At 37.3% G+C, this 26,426-nt stretch overlaps 2 protein-coding genes across 10 annotated transcripts in view; one reads left to right on the top strand and one right to left on the bottom strand.

The window, feature by feature from the left end:
* Window positions 1–5,436: 5,436 nt before the first annotated feature.
* Window positions 5,437–26,092, bottom strand: WDR12 (WD repeat domain 12). The gene is made up of 14 exons (XM_014830142.3): window positions 25,789–26,092; window positions 25,001–25,273; window positions 22,039–22,133; window positions 19,142–19,236; window positions 18,192–18,298; window positions 17,171–17,286; window positions 16,354–16,508; window positions 15,016–15,061; window positions 13,235–13,320; window positions 9,109–9,249; window positions 8,884–8,989; window positions 8,581–8,713; window positions 6,779–6,851; window positions 5,437–5,614 (listed from the first exon to the last, which is right to left on the bottom strand). Exons 2-14 carry the CDS (start codon window positions 25,039–25,041, stop codon window positions 5,537–5,539), a joined length of 1,272 nt encoding a protein of 423 aa, XP_014685628.1. The 5' UTR covers window positions 25,042–25,273; window positions 25,789–26,092; the 3' UTR covers window positions 5,437–5,536.
* The window catches only part of CARF (calcium responsive transcription factor), a 99,487-nt gene continuing 98,840 nt past the window's right edge, over window positions 25,780–26,426 (top strand). For 8 of the 9 annotated variants that reach the window (XR_011502992.1, XR_011502999.1, XR_011502991.1 and 5 more), the window contains exon 1: window positions 25,780–25,902. The gene's annotated coding sequence lies outside the window, so the exon portion shown is untranslated. The remainder of the gene's footprint in view (window positions 25,903–26,426) is intronic. The other variant, XM_070508433.1, reaches the window with a different exon arrangement.

Raw genomic sequence — 26,426 nt, forward strand, 5'->3', positions numbered from 1 at the left:
CTGCACCTGCCGGGCCCTCGGGGCCACCCCTGCGAAGCTGCTAGAGGCTTCTGAGCCCCGGTCATTCCTGAGTCCTCGGGGGCTTCTCCTGCCAGTGCCGGCACGCGGTGAATGCTCGCGCGCTGTGGTTAACTCTTACTGTAAAGGTTTAAAGAGGATCAAGTTAACAACTGTTAAAAACTCACCTCAGAGGCACATGCACATAGGATAATTTGTTGTCATAAATGAGCCTTCGAGAGTCAGAGGTAAAATTTGAACCTAAAAACCTCAAGGAAAAAATAGAAGGCAAAAGAAAAACTATATTTCTGGTGGAAGATAAATTCAAATTGCTTTCTTTTTAAAGGTGATTCAAAAATATTATCAGCTTTCCTAAAACTTTACTAAATACGAATTAAAACTGTGACATATAGGCTAGAACGGAAAAAAGCTTACACCTGAGGTGATAACTAAAGGCTGTAAGATCATAAAAGACACAAAGATGGGGTGAGATTCTAGATTATAAACAAAATTCTTACCTTGAAAACCTGAAAAAAGTAGTTTTAGAATAGGAAAAAGGGTAGCCTATTTATACTACAGAGATAAGTTGGACTGAAAATATTAAGACGTCTTTGACCAGGGAGTCTTACCCTGAGATATATGGGCTTTTGAGGAATGGATGAATACCTAAGATAATATGCAAAATTTTGGTATGGTGGTTTTTTTGTTTGTTTGTTAGGAAAGAATGCACAGCTTTCCTCAGATTCTCAAGGTCCAGATCCTTAAAAGGGCAAGAATTAGCATTTGGCAAGTCTGATGATTGCTGTACTTGCTCACATCTTTCCTGACTCACTCATGCTCAGTTTGGCGTCCCCACTAACGGCATGCCTCTACTCTCCCTCAACTCTACTGTACCGTAATCATTTGCCTGCTTGTCTTCCCCAGTAGATGCTGAGCTCCTCCGGAGTGAAAACCTTATGCATTTCCATAGTCTTCTCTCTTAGCACAGTCCCTAATACATACTAGATTCTGAAGGTTTGTTCAATCAATAAATGAATAGAAGCAAAGATAGCTAATTGATGACTGAAGGATACAGTATAAACTATCTAACAAGAACTGAACACCTTTCTCCCCAGAGAATAACTCATTCTAATATGGTAAGCAAAATGACTTTCAAAATGTTACCACGCACCATCGTAAGTTTCTTGGGATATTTTACAAAATGCTTGGTCAACATTTAACTCAAGAGGATATTAGATTAATAGCTTCTTCAACTCAACCTGAAGCAGAGAAAGGCCCTCCAAGGAACACACCAGTAAGTCAGAGTAGTGACTCTGCACCAGGCCTATGGGTTTTGTTCACTTAATTGGGGAAAATTACCAAAAGATACACAGTGTCTCCACCATAAAATGTAGCATTTACACATAATCACTTTTTCTTCACAGGTCACTTAGAAAAGCGTGCAAGTCGGGGCACAGTATCGGAATGGTTTCAGCAAACGAGGTAGCGATACCGACATTCCTCCTGGGCAGGAATCGGGTCTGCTTTACTCATGCTATTCAATGTTTGTGGAATAAATTAATAATCTTCCTTTAGCTGTAGGACTGATAAGGAAATATTTAAATGGCTTGTACTAGTCCCTTAACAAATGAGGCAGCTGCAGTAGTTAAAATTTAGTGTTTCATAAAAAACCTCGTTTAGAAAATGAAAGGATTTAACACCATTAAAATGCTTTTATATGGGAAGATTTAATTTCACTTAAAAGTACAAACACTTATAGAACTGTTATTTAATTTCCTATCAACATATTAAGATTTTTCCTAGTATAAAGTGTTTTCCTCCGTGGTAGGATTCTACAAGCTAACTAGAAAAGAAGACCATTAGATGACTTGGAATGTGGGGCCCCACAAATCTGGGATCCCAACCTTGAGTCCTAATTTCCTTAGAGGACAGTGAGCTTTACTTTTATTTTTGCACTATCAAGCAAACCTCTGGTTAATCTCCCGAATAAAACCTCAATTGATATTAGAAAACATGTTAAGAATTCTACCCTTTTGTACTGTTTTATTAAGAATTAGGGATCTACTGAACTGATGTCATGGAAATAACTCCATTTCTTCAAAGTGATCCACTTCCTTTGTCATCTGTTCCATCTCATCAAGGAAGTCAGAAGCAACAGGTCAGTGGCAGGCGGTGAGGGTATGGACAGCCATCTCCCCAGATGCCCACACTAGTAATTACTTACACATGGCAAGCTAAACAGGCTCTCTCCCTTACTACATCTTTGTCTATTCAAGTAAGGCTAGAATTAGAGACAGCATTATTAAAAGGATTTTTTAATGTGAAGTGTTGTAGACACATAAAAAAAAGTATTTCCTCCCCCTGAAACAGCCATTAAACTTAATTTGGTATTAATAAGTCCCAGGCATGTTATTTATACCTTTACTAAATACACATAAGTTGTTTCACATGTTTCTAAACTTTCTATCAGGTTGTACCTGATACAAACCTGTACAGAAACCTAAAGATCGTTTCTCTGTGGTCTTTATTATCAGAGCCATGTCTCCTGTCTCCATCACTAACTGGCTCTATACCTTCACATAGGCTCTTTAACCTGTCTGGGTTGTGGTTTCCTTTAATGACACAAATAACGTGATAATTCAAATAATATGAACGACAGGAAAATTTCCAAAATTCCTATTTGCTCATAAACAATTCCTATATGCAAATACAGAAATGGATCTTTAAAGTACACATTTTTGTATTATTATGCTAATACCTTTAGTGGCATACTAAAGTTGAAATTAATTTTAAAGGCAAGAACATGCAAAGCTGAACATAACATTATAGTGATTTGGTACTAATAAATGCCACTTAAATTTATATAACCTTTCTTTCAAGCATGTGAAGACATTTTCACACTTATTCTTTACATTTATAAAAACATCGTTCTTGTGCATGACTGAAGAATTGGCAGAATATGAATTAGTTAAGAGCTTCAGCTCGAAACTTAGGGAAACTCAAATCCTTACCTGCCATTTACTGGCTGCCTGAAATCTGGTCAAATAACTTGACCTTCTAACATATATATTCCTCTTCTTCAAAATACAGGTCACTTTAGTACCTATGCCAGAGGATTGCTACGGTGTTATGTTCTTTGCCATTTTTATAAACACTGCCAGAAAATAATTTACTTCCTCAAAGCTGCAAATCAGTGGAACTAATATTGGAACAAAGACAGCCAATTTATTAAACAAACCAAAAATACTTTTCTACTAAGTACCATTAAGATATATTTGGTTTATATAACAAAATAACATTATTAATGTTTGATACTAGAAGTCACAGTCAAAAAATTCCCATATTAAAGTGACTAAAAGTTCCTGTTTTTATATCTGGCAGTTTCTGATTAGCAAAGTTTGGATATTACTTGCCTAATAAAACCTGATTCCAATTAGTGGCTCAGCAAAAAGAGGGGAGGATTGGCAGCAGATGTTAGCTCAGGGCTAATCTTCCTCCAAAAAAAAAAAAAAAGTAATAAAAGAAAAGATCATGTCTTAGTTAAGGCAAGAATGGCAGCTTTATTTAAAAGAGAGAAACAAAACTAAACTTCTTAGCATATGAAGAAATATTATGCTCACTTCCTTGCTCACAGTATTTTTGAGCTATATTTCTGATGCTCTGTGCCGCTCCCTGTGCCAGAAATAACCTGCATTTCCACCTTCCTAACCAATTATCTGTCCAAATCTGGCTCCAATGTCACTCTTCTATGACACCTTCCTTGACAGCCAACGTGCTCCTCACAAAGCTAATTGCTCCCATCTCTATGCTACCTTTCTACCTTCCATCTTCCTTTGCACTTAGGATACTCTTGTAACTAATTTTTAAATGACTATCTCCCATGTAAGAATGTGCACTTTTTTTTTTAAGATTTTATTTTTTTCCTTTTTCTCCCCAAAGCCCCCAGTACATAGTTGTAAATTCTTCACTGTGGGTCCTTCTAGTTGTGGCATGTGGGATGCTGCCTCAGCCTGGTTTGATGAGCAATGCCATGTCCGTGCCCAGGATTCAAACCAACAAAACACTGGGCCGCCTGCAGCGGAGCGCGCAAACTTAACCAGTCGGCCACGGGGCCAGCTCCAGAATGTGCACTTTTTGAAGGTAGTCAAAAAGTCCATGTTTTCTACATTTCTGTGTTTTTTCTCTTTCCTCCATCCCACTAGAGACCCTGGTAAATGGTGGAAGTTCAGCCTTTTTTCTTGAACTGACTTACTCAGCAATTAGGTATACTTTGTCCAAAACAGGAATATAAATTCATCTTTGTCTTCTGAAAGTTAGATTTCCAGAGACTATAGATATGATGAAATTTATACCAGTCTGCACAAATTGAGGAAAACAAAGACTGTGTGAATTTTCCAGCTACCTTTATTCACTTTTGGGGCATTAAAATATACCCTCTTCTAAGAAATGACGTAACTGGAGCTCTAGCTCTTGGTCTGTGTGAGAATGAGGACTGTATCAAAGGAGGAGAGCTAGCTGGGTCCCTAAGGGGTGTGGAACAAAGCCACTCCACCAGCCCTGGACTGCCTCTAACCAAACTCCCACCTGGTTTCGTCTACTATGAATTTGGCTCTCAAATGCAGCCAAGTATAGCTGTTGTTTCCTAGACCTCTGCGAGAGGAACCTCGAGTGACAGACGTTGCATTAGCCTAGTGATGAGACCAGACTGATTCCCACAGATTACTCAGAGGCTGAAGTGCTCTGCTTGAGGAATACCAATCCATTAAAGATGGAACTCACATACTAAGAGATTTACTTTAAATATTTGGTATATAACATATGAATTTAGATAAATGCTAATATCTAACATTTGTAGAATGTTTACTATCTAATACGGATGGAAAAATTTTGTCTAAAGAATCTAATGTATATACGAGGATAAGTTTGGGAGAGATATTCCTGGTTACCATCAAATTTGTGTGCAGTTTCTAAAGGTTTCTGATATATCTTTAATATGAAGTACTTCACTTAAAATATTTCAACAAATTCTTAATAAATTGGCAACATCTACATGTTTTAATGTTCTGAATACTTACAAAGTCTTATTACAGTTAGACATCACTTATTTTCCCAAAAAGCAAATTGTATTTCTAATTTTTTCTCTATTAAAATTTATTAGGTTTTTTTAAAGATACTTTTTTAAAATAGCTAACTTTAAAAAGTTAAGTTTCTCCATCAGAAATAAAAATATGGACAATTACTATATTTTTAATATATGCTTTTACAGCATTTCAAAAGAAAATCTTAATTCAAACCAGTATCTTTAAAAAGAAATTCAAAATTCAGTTTAATTTCAAGAATTTGCATAACGTAGAGAATATAGGCCACATTTTATAGATTATAAACACAACTGTTATATAATAAATACAAAATAAAGAAAAAGACAGTGATAACTGTTACTGAGAGTGACACATTATATGAACTTTAATCTCAAAATCTGCTTTCTGCATCTGCGTTCATTTATAGAAAGGATCTCTGTAGTCACATTTATCATTCACTTTCATGCCCCCACATGGGAAGTGGTAGGTGAGTATCTGTAGGAATATAATTTATTGTCTGCTCCTCCACTCAGAAGTAACTGTGTAAAAAGGGAGAGAAAAAAACACAAACACAGAAGTAAATACAATTATTTCATATGACAGCTAACCTAATTAAATACTGATGACTCTGATTATAGAAGGAATTATGGATGAGCAGATAACTTGCCTTGAGAGTTAATACTTAAATGCACCAATTACATCATTTTTCACTACTATATTACAACACAGTATATTAAAACTTGAAAGTGACCATTTGAATTTGGTTGAGGCATAATATGCTATTGTATTTTCTATGAAGCATGTGCTAAGAAATGTAATAAAATTAAAAAGTTGGAAAAGTGATATAGTTTTACCTATTTAAGAAAATTAAGTTTTTAAAGGGCAGCACATTAACTGTTTGTGGGTAAATGGACATTACAAATTATTCAAGTAGCACTAGGACCTGTATTTGGAAAGAATTCTTAGGCAATAAGGGCTAATGTATATACACAGAAATAATTAAACTGTAATTCTTTAAACACATTTTATAATCTAGACTAATTTTGTAAGATTTTTCTAAGTGGGAAATAATTAAACTGTAATTCTTTAAACACATTTTATAATCTAGACTAATTTTGTAAGATTTTTCTAAGTGGGAAATAATTAAACTGTAATTCTTTAAACACATTTTATAATCTAGACTAATTTTGTAAGATTTTTCTAAGTGGGAAATAATTAAACTGTAATTCTTTAAACACATTTTATAATCTAGACTAATTTTGTAAGATTTTTCTAAGTGGGAAATACCTTGATCCAATTAGTCTGAAGTAGCAAGTTTTACAGACTTAAAACATTTCATTAAAATACTCAAGAGGAAAAAACTGCTTCAAAATTTTCAAATTTTACTACTCCTAATGTTAAACAACAAATTTGTTTCCTCTTTATTGTAGTGATCATTTTGTAATATATATAAATGTTGAATCACTAATTCAACACTGAATTAGTGTCGAATCACTGAAACTAATATTTTATGTCAACTATACTTCAAAAATAATTTGTTTCTTCTTTGAATGAGATGAGATTTTATGAATAATATTAAGGGAAACTTAGAAAACTGAATTATAAATATCAGATATATTTAAACTAGTAACTCCATAAACACAAACACCAGATTTATTCAAATAAAAATTTTCCTCTTCACCAAATAACTAATAAATTCTTACCCCTGTGTCTGTCCAGTCTACACTCAGAACTTTGTCTTCATGAGCAGCCAGATCATAGAGAGGAGCTTTACAACTAAAAGATAAAATATTAACAGGTTATATGCATTTCATAGTATTAAAACAACCATATATGAATAATCACTTATACTTTTCTGAAAACATTACCGATTTTACCATTCTTACCCCAATAACCACTTAACCTTAAAATTCTGAGTATTTACTTGACTACCTCTCCTGTTTTTCCTGTATCATTAGCAGACTACAGAGATTTACTGCAACAAATATATTCAGGAAAAATGCTATTTATAAAAATTATAATTAGGCCCATTTTCACACTTCCTTGACTACTTTTCTTCTCCCCCCAACTCATGGCTTTATATACCCTTTGTCTATCCATATATATGTTGATAACTCCCAAATTTATATCTTTAGCCCAAACTTCTCTCCTGAGTCACTACAACCAAAACAAAACTCTGATTTCCCCTCACAAACCTGTTTTTCTACTCTTTCCCATCACAGTAAATGGCACCACTAATCACCCAATTGCTCAGGCAGAAAATATGGGCATTATCCTTGATTCCTATCTGCATATTCCACCCATGAGCCAATTCTGCCAAAGAGCTATCTTCAAAATACACCTAAAATCCAACCACTTATTTATGATGCTACCACCACAGTCCAAATCACCAGTATCTATCTCTTGAACTACAATAGCCTCTCTGCCTCCATTCTTGCTCCCCTGTTCAGATACCTCCAAAGCTTTCTTCATTACACTTAGAATGAAACCCCAATTCCTTACCATGGCCCATAACGTCCTGCTCGATGTAACCATCACCTGCCTCACGCCCTGCCACTCTCCTCGCTTACTCTACTCCATCAACACTGGCCCTCTTGCTATTTTGCCAACATGCCAAGATTTTCCCCACCTTATCTGCTGTTCCCTTTGCCATGATCTGTGCATGGCTCACACCTTCACATTGTTCAGTTCACCACTGGAATATCACTTTCAAAGAGAGGCCTTCATCAAAGAAGTGCCCCTGTACTCTGCTTCATTTTTGTCATAGCACTTACTACTATTATCAGAAACTATATGCTAATTGCTATACAAAGTATCCAATTAAAATGCATATACCTTCTAGATAGTAACAAATCATGTACCATTAGGTAGTATGAGGATGTTAGGATGCAGATTTAAGGTAAACAACAACAAACAAACAGGTATCTGGGTTAATGCCTCTCCATTCTACTTATAAAAATATGTAATTAAATTGTGTGTGCATTTTCTATCTGCATACACTAGAAACATAGCACTAGTCCATGAGTAAGAAAGAAACCTTTAATATCTGGTTATCTTTAAAAATTTGTATTTTTAGTTAATTTTTTATTAACATATAATTTATAATTTGATCACAGTTCCATTTATTCAGAGAGCACTGGCCTTCTGCTTTTATAATTATCATATTTATATTAAGGGTCAGGATAATTTTTCTCTTTTTTTCCTGTTTTATATAACAAAGTCAGAAAGATGGCTTTTATAAACTTGTGGGGTTTTTTTTCTTTTTTGGCAAAAGGGAAATGATCACAATTCTTTCAGAATGCAAAAAACAACATATTAACACGGAGAAAATTCCTTTGATCCTGGCTTTTCTTTTCGATATCAATATTTATCATTTCAGGTTGTATGACCAAGAAGTTTTTTTTCACCCTTCTGCTTTTGGATAATCATTTCAGTATTCATTTCATTTTCTCTTATACAACGGGCAATTGACAGATTTCTACTGTAGATCACAAATAGAATTTACCTTCTTGTATCCCACAGTTTGACCATGTTATCTAAAGAACCTGAAATCAGCTGCTGCTCATGGGTTGGAGACCACTTCACTGATGTGACCCAGCCTGTATGTGACGTTAGGGACAGCGACACCAAAGAGCCATCTGAACAAAGCAAACGAGATGAACCATTATTGAATTTTAGAAAAGAGGAGTAGGCAGAACAAACCCCCCAAAAAATTTGTAGAAAATTATCTTTTTATACAAATCTCTAGTGAGAAAAGAAATTGATAGTATTTACACATATTTTTCCTCCAGTGCTTCACACAACTCACCTTTCGTTCGGGGATCCCACAGTCTGATATGCCTATCTGTGCTCCCAGATGCTAAACGTTTACAAAGTGGAGAATAGGAGATACAATTAAACACTTTATTTCCTGTCTGAAAAAACAAAAAGGAAAGAACATTTAACCATGCTGGGCTAAAAGTAATTATCTCTAGAAGTTTATCACTTAAAAGCTCAAAGTTAATCAGAGAACTACTGAATTTATCACTCTTACCAAAGTTGATTTAAGACTGCCTGACTCGGCGTCCCACACTCTAATTGTGTGGTCCCAAGATGCACTGCAGATTTCTTCAGCATCTGACCACAGGACGGAGGAAATCGCTTCCTTGTGGCCAGAGAGGGTCACAATGGGAGTCTAGAAATGAAAGATACCCAAAAGGGAAAGCATTTTCCGTTTAGAATAATTAGGACAATAATAGCAGTTATAACTTCTGAAGCCCATATGCGAGATGTTTTGTCAGGTGCTTTAGCTTTCATATCATGCCTAATTTCTTCTTTACAATAATCCTCAAGATAGATATTTCTGTTTTTATTTTATAGAGGAAGACACTGAAGCTGAGAAAGATAACATGCTCAAGGTCATACCGCTGTAAGTGGCAGATTTAAGTTTAAACCCACATACTACTCCAAAGTTCATCGTCTTCCCACTGTGCTCTGCTGCTTCCCCATCTGTTCCACTTGTCATTTTGAGGAGTATTAATATTAACACTAACTTAATTCTCCCCATTGACAAACACGTTATGTGTAGAAGTTAGCAGAAAAAAGCTCTGGGTCAGAAGATCTCAGTTTCAATCAAAGGTGCTGCCATTTTCTAGATGACTCCTCCTGGTAAACTAATCTCAATAGGTTATTCTCGCCACTTCATTTCCTCAGCATCTAATCTTTAAATAATGTCCATGGCTCATCTGTCAATACTCCAAAATCTCTAATGTCTTTCTCAAATTAAAATCCCCAAACTAGGTATAGTGTCTGTCTGAAATATAAGGAACATATGAAAGACAGAAGGAAAGAATTCTGAAATGGGAGACAGTTAATCTACTTTTGTAACTTTGTTACATTTAACCTCCTTAAATAGTATTACCTCATCTGTAATATGCTAGATCAGAGATTAGCAAAGTTTTTCAGTAAAGGTCCAGAAAGTAAATTTTTTAGCTTTTCCAGGCCAAAATACAGTCTCTGTTGCATATTCTTTCTTGTTTTTAAAACTTCTTGAAAACGTCAAAATCATTCCTAGCTCTCTGTAGTACAAAAACAGGCCAGAGCCAAATCGGCTGTTGGGCTATAGTTTGCCAATTCCTGGACCAAATGAGCCGTAAGGTCTCTCTTCCACCTCTAAAATTTTCCTCAAAGAAGTAAAGGAACCTGACAGCCGAGTGAGGGACAGAACCACCGCTCTGTGACCCGAAACAGAATGAACAGCAAGGAACATAAAGGTAATCCATCAGAGGCTCCAGGAGAGGATTCGGCATGGCAAGATCCACAGGCAAACTTACAGCAATAAGCAAGCCCATTTCTAGATGTTTACCCAAGAAAAATGAAAACTTTGATTCACACAAAATTCTGTCCACAAAGGGTGACAGCAGTTTTATTCATAACTGTCGAACTGGAAACAACCCAAATATCCTTCAACTTGTGAACGATTAAACCAACCGTTGTATATCCACGCAACAGAATACTACTCAGCATTTAAGAGGAACAAACCATGATCCCATTAACCTAGATGAATCTTTTCTTTTCTGGGGGAAAAAAAACAAACGAGGGGGGTGTGAATCTCAAATGCATTGTGCTATGTGAAAAAGAGCTTGATGTAAAAGGCTACATACTGTGTGATTCCACTTATACAATATTCTGGAAAAAGAAAAATTATAGGAACAGAGAATAGAACAGTGGTTGTCAGGCGAGAAGTAGCGGGGAAGGGTGACTACGAATGGGCCACGAGTTTTAGGGGGTGATGAACTGCTCTACATCCTGACTACGTCGTGGTTACACATTCTACACATTTATCAACACTCAAAAGCTATTCACCAAAAAGTGAATTTTCCTATATGTAAATTTTTTTTAAAAAAGGTAGAAAAGTCAACTTTGACACCGTTACTACAAACAAACTCCAGTAGAATAGTACTGGAGGGAAAAAAGCAATTTTGAAAGAAACGAGGAAAAAACCTTACTATATGTTAACATGTGAAACAAATGACAAGTAAATTAACTGACTGGCAGCATTAGTCATATTAATTCAAGTAAGGTACTAGAAAGAAACTCAGAGAAAAGATAACTATTTTTGATATTTGTTTTATCATTTTGGTCTTAAAAATCCAACTTGTTCCATTGCAGCACAATTTTTCACTTTAAATAGCACTTCAAGGATTGCCAGCATAACTCCAGTTAATAATTTATGAATGCATGAATTTACAGCCTATAAAAACCTAAACAAGAAAATGAACATATATTTTTTCTCTCAAATAAAATGAAAAATGGAAGTGAGCTTATAAAAAGTACACACCTAAAAATACTCTTACAAAGTAAATCAATTAAAAAAAGATAGGCAACACACTTAAAAAAAATGGGCTAAAAACATGAACAGGCACTTCATAATTAGATATCAAAGGGTGAGGACTTAAATTCCACTACACACCACCAGAAATCGACAAAATGATACACTTTTCAACAGTAAGTAAATGCAAACATATGTTTATGTTGTAAAATAAAATCAGTTATGGTCTTAAAAAATTGACCATATCACGTGCTTGAAAGGATGTAACCTTGACTCTCATACACTGTCAGTGGGACTAAAAACTCGTATAACCATTTTGGAAAACTTTCTGGCAGTATCTAATATTCAGAAAGCTGACCATGTGCATTCCCTATGACTCAGCCAATTGTACTTCTGCAATTCTATATATGCAGAAATCACTGCTTATGCACCTAAGAACTTTCTTAGCAACTGTCTTTATGGTGGCCAAAACTAGGAACAACCTAAATGTCCAACAGAAGAAGAGAAGATAAATTCTGGTATATTCATGCAATGGAATGCTTTATATTAAAGATCATTACATGCAGTAGCATGAAATCTCACAGATATGAAGTTGAAAATAGGTGAAACTAATCTAAGATGGTATAAGTCATAAGAGTGATTACTTCTGGGGGTTACTGATTGTGAGGGAGGCTAGCGGGAGTCTTCAAGGCTGTTGCTAATTCTCAGTGTTTTGATTTGTATGGTGATTACTTGGGTATACACGATTGTAAAGAATCATTGAGCTGTACACTTAACATATGTATGCCAAACTTCAAATTAAAAGAAAGGTAAAAAAAGTTACCTTCTGAGTAAAGAATTTTTATAATTCAAGAAATCTTTTCTACTCAGATATATTCTTTGGAGGTTGATCAGGGATATGCATCAGCAAATTACCACTGGCACAACACCCAGTTGGTAAGGCATTTACAGCTTTCATTTGTCCTACCAGATTAAGTGATAAGGAAGCTGAGTTGCTGCCAGATCACTCCTCTTGCAATTCAGCAGTCAATATTTAAATGTATTAAGAAACTTTAAATCATTACTTCCAGTTGGAACCAGTAAGTGCTACTGTTTATTGCATTTGATGTGAGTTGGTGAATTATTTATGATCATACTTTATTCCTCATTTTCAACAATTTTTATATCTTGTTATTGGTGACTACAAGAAATAATGTGCAAATGTGGCCTTGATTTACTGCACATTCATTACAGCTGTTAGAAAATGAATGAAGATTATGTTTTCCTAAACCTCAGTATTGTCCTTCTCACTAAGACATTAAGACAGGTCAGACCTTATTATGACAAATATCTTCCTAACAAAGCAGAACAAATAAGAATCTGGATGAACTTTCTGAGTTCAATTTAATTGGATCTAAGAGCTAAATGATAGAATCAAAACCCAAATTAAACTCTCGGTTTCTAGTGATTTAGGAGATATAACTAGCATCCTTAATAAGAATTATATCCTCAGTGTATGAAACAATATTATTAAATCGTCAGGTAATGAGATGCTTCACTTAAATTTAGTGCAAACTTTAACAATTAAAAGATCCTGCTCCAAAATGCACCATGAGATCAAATAACAGCTAAATAATCAACCTATTGATCTGTAAGCCGGCTCAAAGCTACTACATTCAATGACAGATAAATGTAGCATAATAGAGTATCTATAAGAAAAATTTACAAATCTGCTGAACGAAAGCCTAATTATGGTTGAAGCAGCAAAGCAAGACAAAAGGAAATTTAAATAGGAAAGATTACATTAAATTACCAGATATTTGTTAATACAGACCTAAGCCAAGTATAGTCAGTTCTCACAAATACTTACCCTCGTTAGTCCCAACTGCTCCGTCTTCTGTTTCTTTCGGGGTCGATTTGTGGATTCCTCCATTTCATCTTCTTCATCTGTAGGGACTGTACCACAGAGAGTCAGAGTTGATATTTTTAAAATTTATGGTAAATATTAATTGCAAACAGTCTCAAAGAATTCTTACAACATTTCTGGGTATATACTTTCTCTATGTTATCTCAACTGGTTAGGGAATCATATTCCTCCTTATTTTGGTTCATAGAAAATTATATATAAAATAATACCTGGGTTACCAATCTTCCAAAAAGACAAAGCAAAAAATAAAGTACATTAAAACCCTAAAACTTAACCAGTTTGATATCTTGCTATGTCTTTAAGATCATCATCATGAATACTCATCACTTTACCACATCTATGAATATTCTATTAGTTGTAGGAGATAATAATCTATTATTATGAAGAAGGGAATGACAAGGTAAACAAACACACATTCCAGTCACGTTTATTCTTCTTGATTATTTAACTTTTCTAACAATGAATCAGATGTTTTATAGTTACTTTTTGACTGTTTTGTTTTGGTGAGGAAGTTGGCCCTGGGCTAACATCTGTGGCCAATCTTCCTCAAGCTGAGCTAACAACTGTGCCAATCAATCTTCCTCTATTTTGTGTGTGGGACAGCACCACAGCATGGCTTGATGAGCAGAGTGTAAGTCTGCACCCAGGATCTGAACCCATGAACCCCAGGCCACTGCAGCAGAGTGCTCAAACTTTAACCACTACCCAACCGGGCCAGCTCCACTTTTTGACTTTTTAAAAAAATCTTTGTGATATATCATTTAGCTAGATACCAAACCCAGATGGAAAACCATAGATTTTAATGTTTGTAACTATCTTATAAATATTATCTGCTTTCTCCCTATAAATGCCTTTAGGGTAACAACTAATCATATACAATATCTCATTTACCCAGTGCTATCAAAGAATAAAATATTCCACAAAAGGAAAAATTTCTAAACAAACCACTTTCTCCCTCAAAACTGTTTGCTTTAAGCATTTGTGGAAAATCTACTAAAATGGATTATATATATCCTGCCATCTTACGCATAATTATTTAAAACTGTTTAAGCTTTTCTTGATCCCCCAACTCTACTTTGTGAATTGTATTTAGGGTATTATACTGTAATACGGCAATTCCCTCAGAAGTAACAGAAGCCTTCTGATCTGTCTACCTGTGCACTGTTTTAGACCACCATTTCTTAAAGTTTAAATGTCTGTGGGTTTTTTTTTTCCCCTTTTCTACTGTCGGCGTCTTCTTAGCACTATCAAGGCACCTTCTTCTAAGACTCCTCCCTCCTCCTCCTTTAGTTGTTCCTTTTAATTTATGTTTTCAAAGTAAAAAAGTTAAGTTTGGTAAAACTGTATTAAGTTTTTTTTTTAAGTAAATCAGCTTAACTAAGAAATTTCTCTAACAGTAAAGTATATCAAAATGACTCAGAAGGTATTTTTGTTTATTTCCAAGTTCCTGAATAAGGGAACTCTGAGAACTAAGGTAGTTATGTCCCATTGCACCAAACATGTTATTGATACTTGTGGCAATTCAGTGACATTGTCCAGTAAATAAGGGGCGGTGGGAGAGAAAAGCATTTTGAAACACAAAGAAATACACTAATTTTTCTCTATACTATGCTTCTTTATTTGTATCATAAAAAGCTCTGGCAAAATATGGGTTAAAAACTCCTCTTCCAGCAAAATTCTTGAAATATCATTAATAAGCAAAGCAAAAGAAATATTTAATTTACCTGTAGACCAGATCTTTAGCATCTTATCCCAGGAGCCGCTGCAAAACTAAACAGAATAATATGAAGGGAAAACGAGTATGTAATATAATCCATCATATTATTTGCCTTATTTTTTCTGCTATTTAACTTAAAACCTTTCCTTTGCTCTGAAATCCTTACTACTGTGATAGCATCTGCCTGTCTTCCTAGTCTCCTGGAGGTTGCACCCTCTATCTCCTGGCAGTTGAGGAAGCTGCCATTTTTACACGGCTCTGTGCCCTGGCCACGGCTGCTCAGATCAGGGTGGGCAAGTGACCACACTGTGCCAATAGGTCTCTTCCTCCTTCAGGACCTTTTTTGAAAACTTCTGTTCCTGGGAGGTGAAGTTAGTCTTTCTCCAGGGACAGATGACATAGGACGTAAAATCTGGAATTAGTGAAGGCCAGGTTTCATTGCCATGTGGAGAGAGCCAGTTTGAGGCGAGAGAGAACAAAAGTCAACCTAGGGAAACAGGAGAGGGAAGGGTGTGACGGCCACGTTCAAGCCTCCACTCCACTGGGTCCTGAGACCCCACTGCCTCATCACCCTGCTGGTGGTGTGGCTGTCCACTCCTTCCTTGGATCTCACAATCTTTGAAGCTGAATAAGTTCAAGAGGAGCTTCTGTCTCTCGTAGCCAAAAGACAGGGTACAGTGAATTCACTTAAGTTTGGACTCAACAACATGGAAATCTTCTTCATGGCTCAATATGAATAATCATAACTCTTTTCCTTTGAATACATCAAATGTCCTCTGTTCTGGCAAACTGGCATAGAAATGCCGAAGAAGCACTCTTAAATCCAGAATACTTCAGTGTGGTTTAGGGAACTGTCAAATGGTGAGAGAGTTTGTAAGCCCTCAAGAGTCAATACAGTGTTGTCTTCAGGTTTGCTTCCTTTTAACTAACTTCTGCCACCTCGTTGTGACAAAGAGTAAATCAGCAATGATAGTAAAACAACCTCTACTGACACTAACCTTAGTGTGTGCTAAGGCTTAGACAATCAACTATACGCTTTCAGCTGATGACAGCACTGTGAGTAGCTGAAAGATTGAAAATGTCAATCACTATGACTTAAGAAGGGTAAAGAAATTGCTTGTTTATGTGATTTTTAAAAATTTCTGTAATTTACATAAAGTTCAAAACCAGAGACACCCAGGCTGAGGAAGTGAATCTTTGCATCTCTGATTGTATGAGTCTTTACTTTTCGTTTGAAACAACTGATATGAAAATAGGCCAATCACAATGAATACGTGGAGAAAAAACCTTTTGCGTAAGCTCAAATTCTCATTCGACAGAGTCCTATGAGACAACAGCTACTCACTTTGGTCCCTGTGCTGTCGATGGCGATGGAGTCCACACTCCCAGCATGACCCCTGCAGCAGTGCAGGGCTTTCACACTGTTTCTCTCCACATTCCACTCCCACAGGAGGACAGTCTGGTCCATGGAGGCACTGAGCAGCAGGCAAGACAAACTGTCTGAAGAGGAGAACACAATCAGAAACAAATTAGAAGAACAGTTAAAATACATCATGTTCTGAAACCAAAGAACTGAAGTTTTTGTTGTTGTTGAGAAAGACGTTAAAAAGATAAAAGAGCTCACATAGGTGGCTTGGAAACCTAAGTTAACTTACAGTGTAAAGGGAACAATCTTCAAAAATACTAGAAAAGTACTATACTGTGTGAGTTTCACACACTCAGTATTAACTTAAAAATGTATATTATCTGATATAATTTTAGGAAGGACCCACTTTCCCTAATTTATTCAATTTTTTATATAAACCTCTTGTTCTTGAACACTATATATATATTTTGCGTGTCTGAGGAAGATTGGCGCTGAGCTAACATCTGTGCCAGTCTTCCTCTATTTTATGTGGGATGCCGCCACAGCATGGCTTGATGAGTGGTGCTAGGTCTACGCCCAGTACCTGAACCTACTAACCCCAGGCCACTGAAGCGGAGCATGCAAACTTAACCACTGCGAAACTGGGCTGGCCCCTTGAACTCTATATTTTTGAAAGACCTCATAATAACTGAGACATGAGACATTTCCTACCCTGTCCCCATTCTGCCCCAGCACTGAAAATGCCTATTGCCAATTCCCGATCCACAACCCTCTTAGTTCAGGCAAAGAGTCCCACCTTTTTTCACCCAGGCCACATCTTTTACAACATCTGTATGTCCCACAATTGTCATTATTGACTTTCCTTCCAAGGACCAGATCCGAGAAGTCTTATCATAAGAACCAGTCAGGATCCTATGAGGAGAAAAAAATCCTATGAAATACAAAAAGCAGCTTTTTCAAACCCTAAAATTGATTGTATTTCTAAGGCAATTTCTTGAGGATTATTCTTTCAAACTCTTCTTTAATACGAAGATTAAGATTTCAAAACACACTAGAATAGATCAGAAGATTTTACATTTGGCTTTTCCTGACCTCCTAAAAATAAAAACATAACCAACAAACCCTAGATCTCATTTTTACTATCGTTGTAAATACTACAACTCTCAGGGAAGCTAAGCAAATTGCTTGTAAAGTGTTAATAGTCCTTTGTATTTAACCAGTGAAAACCATTAAATAGAAAAACAGTAAAACCACATAAAGAAAAAGTAAAACCAGTAAAAACATAACTTTGGGTAATAACTCCAGGGAGACATTCTTTGAAAGTAAGCTCCTACTATGATCCACTCTTGAGGTGCTGTTCTACAAGCAAGGCCAGTGGGGGTTTGCTCTGAGCCATCCATACCTTCTTGATCCCAGTCTGCCCCCTTTAGCCCTAAAATAGCACAATCTGCATCTTCATGGTAGTAGGCCAGGAAATCTGTGGCTATAAAAGGGTTTTTTTCCAGCTATGAAACAAACTATAACCTAGTTTTTAAAAGCAACATGCTCAATCAAATAAATACCCTAAGACACTAGACTTATTCCAAAGACATATGTCACTATAACATCTTGAGACAGAAAAGAAAACCTATTAATACATATGTTTCTTCTTGCCTATATTGAACGTAAAGATCTTTGGCATGGTCACTGATACATCTATCACAAAATCACTTTTACAGAAGAACAGAGAATCAGAGACAAACATGCACATCATGCACTTAAAAAGAGTGATGGGGTGGCATAAGGAATCAGACACGAGAATGCTCATCTGGCAATACCATTCCTCCGCCCCTCTGATGGAACTGATCCAGTCATCGTGCAGCAAGCACTGCTCGGGCTGAGGTGCGGTGTACTTCTCCACGTATTCCAGTTCCACAACCTCTTCCTGGTCACAGAGAGAAACCAGACACCCATCAGGGGGTGCAACTTTAAGATGGTACATTATGAAGATAACACACCCCATTTAATACAGCTCCTTCACCTAAGTCCCCTTCACAACCAGACAATGTGGAGCCACACAAACAGTGAAAACCTTTATTTGACCTAACAGTATGCTAAGAGTAATATAAAGAAATACTAATGACCTTGGAAAATTTATGCTAAAAGTAGAAAAAAGAATATAAGAAACTTTAAATTATAAAATCATAAAAGCGTATTTGTTTAATGGGTATAGAGCTTCTCTTTAAGATGATGAAAAAGTTCTGAAAATGTACTTAATGACACTGACTTGTACATTTAAAAATGGTTAAAATAGTAAATTTTCTGTATATTTTACCACAGTTCTAAAAATTACCCCCCAAATTATAAAAGCAATTATAAATTGCATTTTAAATTATAGAAGCAATATTAAAAGCAGTTTGGAGATTAGAGGAAGGGGAGAAGTCACTATAAATCACAATAACCTCACCTGTAAGTTTTTATATGTGCACAATCATTTTGTACACCTTTAGTAGTAGTAAACATATATTTGCTATGCCCTTTCTTGATAATTCTTCCACAAATATGAAGGTATCTTTCCATATTCATTCATCTGCATTTCTTAAATATACTCTCAGAAGAAAAAAGGGGATTTCAAAATTTAATATAGAAACTGAAGCTCAAATTTCTAGGAAAAACCAATAATCAAAAGGATCTTGGTTGCTGTAGATTCATGCTGATTCTAACCGGAGTTACCTACATTATCTGATAATACTGTAAGGAAAAAAGAGCAGGTGAGCACTGAACTTACTGATGAGATGTTTTCCAGTTCCATGTGTTTGACCAAGGGCATTCGCAGAAACTGACCCTTGATGAGGAAATCAAACTCCACATGTTTGTGGAACTCTAAAGAAAATACATGATAAAATTATCACTCTTAGGACATGAAGTGGATTGGCAGAGGTATACGAGACACCTCAAAACAAACAGGGACCTGTTATTCCAGTGTGGCCTCTGAGTTTCTCCAGAATTTCTCCATGACAATCAGGCCATGTATTCCAGTGTATATACTATGTGATTTTCTTTCTTTTCTTTTTTTTTTGGTGAAGATTAGCCCTGAGCTAACATCCTCTGCCAATCCTCCTCTTTTTGCTGAGGAAGACTGGCCCTGAGCTAACATCTGCACCCATCTTCCTTTATTTTATATGTGGGATGCCTGCCGCAGCATGGCTTGATAAGCAGTGCATAAGTCCACACCCAGGATCCAAACCAGCGAACCCCAGGCTGCTGAAGCAGAGCACAAACCCAACCACTATGCCACCAGGCCAGCCCCCCATACTATGTGATTTTTAAGAACAGAAATACTTTGTTCTGTTGATATAATTTCTTTATTATTATTTTTCGTCTAATTTTTCAAATAACTTTTTATTCTATGAAAACGTTCAAATATATACCACAGGAGAAATAACAAAATGAATCCCCATCTCCACCACACACGGACAATTACCAACTCATGGACACTCATCTATACTCCTCTGTCCATTCCTCTACTGGTTCATTTTAAAGCAAACCTCAGAAATGACATCTTTTCATCTGTAAATGCTTTAGTATGTATCTCTAAACTATAAGGAATTTTTAAAAAGTCACAATGCTAAAAAATTTAACAATTATTCCTTTTAATATCAAATAGCCTATGTTCATATTTCCTCAATTCACAAGTGTCTTTTTACAGTGAGCTTTTTAGAACCAGCACCCAAAATCCACACATTATATTTGATTAATATGTTTTATTTAATCTTTAACTGTTTCTCCTCCTTTTCTTCCCTTGCCGTTTATTTGTTGAAGAAACTGGGACATCTGTCTTGTAATATTTCTTACATTCTGGGTTTGGTTGATTCCAACTGCAAGGTGTCCCCTAACATGTTCCTCCAGCACCTGTACATCCTGTATACTAGGCAGACCTAAACACTAGATTAGATTTCAAGTGTGCTTTTTTTGGGCAAGGAGGCAAGAATATTTACACACAGTATTGTGCATTTCCTACTGCATCACAGGAAGCATATTATCTTGTTGTGTCTTTTTTATGATTTTAAGATCCACCTCTGGGCTCAGATGATGTCAGTCTGATCCCACCCATCATAATGTTTTCTGTCAGCCTTTTACCTAATTAATGGTTTTAGCAGCTATTGATAATCACTACTTAAATCCATTACTTAATTTAGTTTCAAAATGCTAAAAATGTTTCATTCTTTCTGCATTTATTAGGTATAATCCTTCTGAAAGAATTCCCTCGTTGATCATTTAGATTGTTACTTTTAAAAATCTGAAATCTGAATCATTTGCATCTTCAACTCAAGAGCAATGACTCAGTTATTCAATTTATACAAAAAGACAAACCAATGTTTATCTACAAGATTAGAAAAATATTCAACTATTTGGGCAACAACAAACAACCATATACTGCTATTGCAAAGCCTCTATTGCAAAAATGATTCTTCTAATTCAAAGACTTTTTCAGCAAATTTAGAAAAGTAACGATGCATCAGAATCTCCATACATTCCTGATGAAAGTAAAGACAAGGACTGATAGGAAATGCTATCAGAATACCTCTGAATCAAGAACTACCGCTTGCTAGCAATGAAAAGATTACAGACCCTGCCCCTCCCAAAACAGATGTTCAAAAACATCATCTCAAACTTAAAAAAGTTACGGGATTATCTGAAGATGAAGGGAAAATATTAGGCAATGTTTCTAACTCTCACCTCCCCATTCCTCCAACTAGGGTAGAATCAAAAGAGCCTTGAAGTGTCGGAAACACCTGTGTGAAAATATGCTTGCCTCTAAATGGTGATTCCATGGACAAATTTTCTTTTAAACATCACACTTTATGCTATTTTCAATTTTTCATGTTTAAATCTTCTATTTTATGTATGGTTTCATTAGTTTTTTAAAAACATCTTATTACAGGAAATTTAAAACAGAGGCAGAAGTGGAGAATAATATAATAAACCTTCATACACCTATCACCCAACTTTAACAATTATCGACTTATGGCCAATCTTGTTTAATCAGTATTTCTGCAGACATTGTTCATATTAATTTTATGCGCTAATAATTTATACTCGTACAATACATATGTTTAATATTTATACCTTTATAAATGTTTTACTTGATACTCTTGCATGTTTATAAATGTTTGCTTTATCCATTAATTGTCTTATGAATTCTAAATACTTAAAAAAAATACCACTATTAATTTTGGCATTTGTTATTACCCAAAATACTCAAATACTGATAATGTCGTTTTGCCTTGCAGAAGTAGAGCAAGTGAGGCCCAAGAACCAAGATGTTCATTCATGCCTACCCAGCCCAGCCCTCTCTAGCACAATCCCAATGTCTTGATGACCTCTACATCACGACTATTATATCAACATCTTTATTCCTAAATCTCAACCACCTTATCTCCATGTTCCCTTAAAAGCAGATTAAACTGTAATATTTTTTTCTGAAAACTTTTATTTTAAAGCATTTTTCTGAGTATCATGTAGCAGGGAAACCCATATAATTTATAAATTTTACTGTTATAAAATGCATGTAGTATTATAAAATAAAGCCAAAGATATGTAAATAAAATTAAAATGTGATATATTTTAGTGTAGTTAGTGGCACTGTGCCCTCTCGTAACTTCTCAGAGCATGTATACCCACCATTTTTGGCCTCCAGTAATTTATTGATGATGTTACTAAGGTCAGCAATTTCAGAGGCTGCAGGAATTGAGAAGGGGACATCATCTACCGCATATCTATAAAAAGGAAACGATACATCAAGATCAAGTCTACAGATATTTTAACAAATGTGCATTTACTCACTAAACAAACATTTACTGAGTATCTAATACATACCAGATATCTTGCTACATGGGGTTAACAAAAACGAATTAAGATATGGTCTCTGTTCTCACAAAGAGTTAAAGTCTGGTAATCAACTACAATCAGACTTTTTAAGAATAATGTTACAAGTGACAAGTAAACTGGGAGAACAAAGTATTAGGTCATTTCAACCAGAGAAAAGGAGGATAGAAGAGCAGGGCCTTCAGCTCTATCTAGAAAAGCGAGTTTTTGCCAGGTGAAAGGTGGGTGGACAGGAAAAAGGGTGCGGGAAAGTGGGGCGAGCAGCAAGACAATAACTGAGAGTTATTACACTGCCCAGCCAGCCTGTTCCAGAAAGTCCAATTTTGCTCTAGGTAGTGACCAAAGATAAGGCTAAAGAGATGTGCACGGAGTAGTTTATATACTGTGTGAAGAAGCGTTTCCTTCTTTCCCTGGGTAATGAGGAATCACTGTAGCAGTCGGAGTTAAGGAATAACATCATTAGGGAAGATCATTAGATCTTTCTCGACAGCACTGCAGAGGCTGGATTAGAAGAACACATGACAGAAAGAAGAGAACAGGAAACTCTTGTAAGAGAGAATGGCAGAAAATATTTGCAAATCATGCATCTGATAAGGAACTTGATTCTAGAATACATAAATAACACTTACAACTCAATAATAAAAAGGCAACCCAATTTAAAAAAGGGGCAAAGGATTAAAATAGATATTTCTCAAGAGAAGATATACAAATGGCCAACAGACACATGAAAAGATGCTCAACATCATTAGTAATCAAGGCAGTGCAAATCAAACCACACTGAGCTATCACTCCACACACACTAGGATGGCTATAAAAACAAAGACAGATAATAAGTGTTGGTGAGGATGTAGATAAACCCTTAGTCATTGCTGGTGGGAATGTAAAATGTTGCAGTTGCTTGGGAAAAATCTGGCAATTCCTCAAAAAGTTAAACATAGAATTACTGTTTGACCTAGCAACTCCACTCCTAATTATATACCCAAGAGAAATGAAAATATATGTCCACACAAAAACTTGTACACAAACGTTCACATTACCGTTATTCATAATAGCCAAAGGTGGAAACAACCCAAATATCCACCAACTAAACAATGGAAAAAAATGTGGTATATCCATACAATGTTAATATTATTTGGCCATAAAAAGAAATGCAGTACTGATACATATTATAACACAGACAAACCCTGAAAATTATACTAAGTGAAAGAAGCCAGTTACAAAAGACCACATATTATATAATTCCATTTATATGAAATGTGCAGAACAGACAAATCTACAGAAACAGAAAGTAGATTAATGGTTGCCCAGGGCTGGGGGTAGTGGAAGGATTGGGGACAGGTAAGAGCTAAAGGGGAATGAATAATGTTCTAAAATTGACTGTAGTGATGGTTGCATAATTCTGCAAATATGCTAAAAAACACTGAATTGAACACTTCAAATGTGTGAATTCTATTGTATGTTAATTACATCTCAATAAAGTTGTAATAAAAAAAAGTCTCTATAAGGCCTGAATTAAGGCTGTATCTGCAGAGAATGGAAAAGTTTCTCTTTTTGCTACAATGGGGGTGTGAGGGGGGTTTCAGTTCTTGTTAAAATGTAGATTCCAGATCAGCAGGTCTGGGGTGGAGTCCAGGATTTCTGCTTTTTTCTAACAATCTCCCCAGTGATGCTGATGCTGCCTGTCCTAAAATACACTTCGAGTAGTAAGGCTGTAGTTACATATTTCTCATGCCAAAGAAAGTTAGCAGTTATTTAGGTTGCCCAAAAGATAATGAAACCTAGAAATTAAAAATTTTGGTTCTTTCTTTCATTTACTATTTTGTTCAGTAAAATGAGGTCAACTCATAAAGCTATAAACACAAAGATATAATCTTAATTGAAGTGGGCGTTTTCGAGCTTATAGCTGACATAACCTTGTTAATAAAACAAATCTTTATTATTATCAGTACCAGAAGAACTTGACAAACATTTGCTGACTCAGTCAATCTAAGAAACTTAATACATAGTGCCTACCATTAAGAGCTTTACAATATAGTTGAAGAGACCAGGCAAACACAAAGAAAAGTTAATACGGTAATATACACCACAAGGCAGAAGATAATTAGGTTTCAAACAAATGCTACAGACCTGGGGACCACTGGTAAAAATGTTTATATATACATGTATGTTTACACACACACAGTGGTGTATATATATATATACACAAAGGCATACGTGTATATGTATGTATACAAATACACAAATCTGTAACTGAATTGACTTCACACTTCTATCAAAAACGAATTCTACCAACCTCCTATTCAGAGTTCCGCTTTCCAACCTGGTTTAGAAAAGCATTGTCTATCACCTACCTAAAAGAAAAAGTTGTGTCGCCAGAAACTGTGAAACTCCACTAGCAGCCAGCCTGTAACGACTTGGTGCATTGTTCATTGTTAGATTACATAATGTGCTCCATTCTGGAAGCAAACCTGAAGCCCTTCAGGCCCTCCGCACTCACAGTTCAAATTATATAGAGCCTGAGAAGCTAGGCAGAAAAGAGGTGATCTCAGAGATCGGTCCCTGAGAAATGCTCTAAGGTCCCGCCTCCACTCGAGCAGAAAACGCGCTCAAGCGAGGAGCCCAGCAAAAAAGGGGGTGGGGTGGGGGAGTGACATGACGGCAAAGACAAACAGGGATCCACAAGGTCATACCGAAGGAGTCCTTGGAAAGGATCCCAGGGAGGAGGGAGGCGGGAGAGAAGGGGAGGCGGCTTACTTACTTCTTGTTGTCAGTGAAGAAGCGTGTCTGAAGCTGAGCCATGGCGGGGAGCACACACGAGACTTGCCTGCGGATGCGCGCGGGGCAACAGTCGGACGACCGGCGCTCTGGTCTCTCAGGACTGCAAGAGGAGGCAGCTCAACAGTAGACAGCACAGGGCAGCGAGAGGCTGCCGTCCAAGACCGGGCCCCGCTTCCTTTCCTCGGGGCTCCTCAGCAAGAAGGCACCACGAGGCTGCGCTGCCTCAGAGGACCAGCCCACACACAGCAACTACCTATCCCAGAGCGAGGAATCATCGATTAGTACGGCACAGCCTTAAAGGCGACGTGTCCCCTTAATCTTTTTGGATTTCTTTTAATATATTTAGGCCTGTGATGGATTATGAAGAAACAGAAAGGCCCAGTTCAAATCTGCTTCTCTCTCTCTCTTTTTTTAAATTTTAAGAAGCTGTCTTTAGACCCGATCACTTCACAGCTCCTAGATACTACAACCCCCAGAAAGCAGCGCTTCTCAGACGCTGTCACCATGGGAATCGTAGTCTTTTTGCCGCGCCGCCCTCGGGATATCTAATTTGCATTAAACCTTCCAGACTCCAGCCCGATATCTATTATATTTTCTCTGCCTTCAGCTTTCATTTACTAAAGGCTTTCTAGGTTTATTTTCTCGCGCATACTCCCAATCAGAACATCACTCCGTCAAGATTTTTTGTGGGTTCTCGCCCCGCCCTCTACGCTTTAGATGCAGGTTAGAGTCTGGAATACAGAAAACAGAACGAATCTGAAAGGCAACCGAGGACGGTGGCCGACAGTGGACTTTTCTCCTGGCCCTGCGCTGCGCGCTCTCGGAGTGGTGCGCCTGCGCATGGTGCTGGTCTCCATGGCGGGGCCTCGGAGCCAAGACGAGGTTGAGTAGACTCGTTTTGAATTTTCTCCCCTCTGCTCCAGCACTTGGTGGACTTCCCTGCTCGCCCTGTAGGGCTCTCGGCGGCGGCGGGACTGGGCGAGTCGGAGGTTTGGCAGAGCTGTCAGCGCCGACGGACCGGACGCTGCCTCCCAGCCCCCTTCCCTCTCCTGCGTCCTCCTGCCGTCACCTCCCGACCCGCCGGCCCCCGAGCCGCCGCCGCCCCCGCCCCTGCCGCAGCCCGGCCCTGAGGCGTCCGCGCCCCGCCTCGCGGCCTCGCGGGGCCCTCCATGGCGAGGCCCACCCCGCCCGGGACGCGCTCGCGGGCCCCGGCGAGGCCGGCGGCGCGGGTGGAGGCTGGGCGTGCCGAGGCGGGGAGCCCCGCCGCGGGAAGGACGGCCCCGGGCGGCGGCGCCCGCGCTCTCGGGGGCTCTTCTCTGTGTGCGCCCGTGTTAGTGTACGTGTAGACCGGGAAGGGCGTCCTCCCACGCCCTCTCCGCGCTCCGACTTTTTTTTTTGTCTTGAAG

The sequence above is a fragment of the Equus asinus genome, chromosome 4 (genome assembly GCF_041296235.1).
Source record: "Equus asinus isolate D_3611 breed Donkey chromosome 4, EquAss-T2T_v2, whole genome shotgun sequence".
Classification (NCBI taxonomy): Eukaryota; Metazoa; Chordata; class Mammalia; order Perissodactyla; family Equidae; genus Equus; species Equus asinus.

Coding starts and splice junctions, on each gene's coding strand:
- WDR12 (XM_014830142.3), bottom strand. CDS start 25,041: ATGGCTCAGCTTCAGACACGCTTCTTCACTGACAACAAGAA. Junction 16,509..17,170: donor TGTGGCCTGGGTGAAAAAAG/GTGGGACTCTTT, acceptor TCTCCTCTTCAG/ACAGTTTGTCTTGCCTGCTG. Junction 9,250..13,234: donor AGCAGTTGGGACTAACGAGG/GTAAGTATTTGT, acceptor TTTCATTTCTAG/ACTCCCATTGTGACCCTCTC.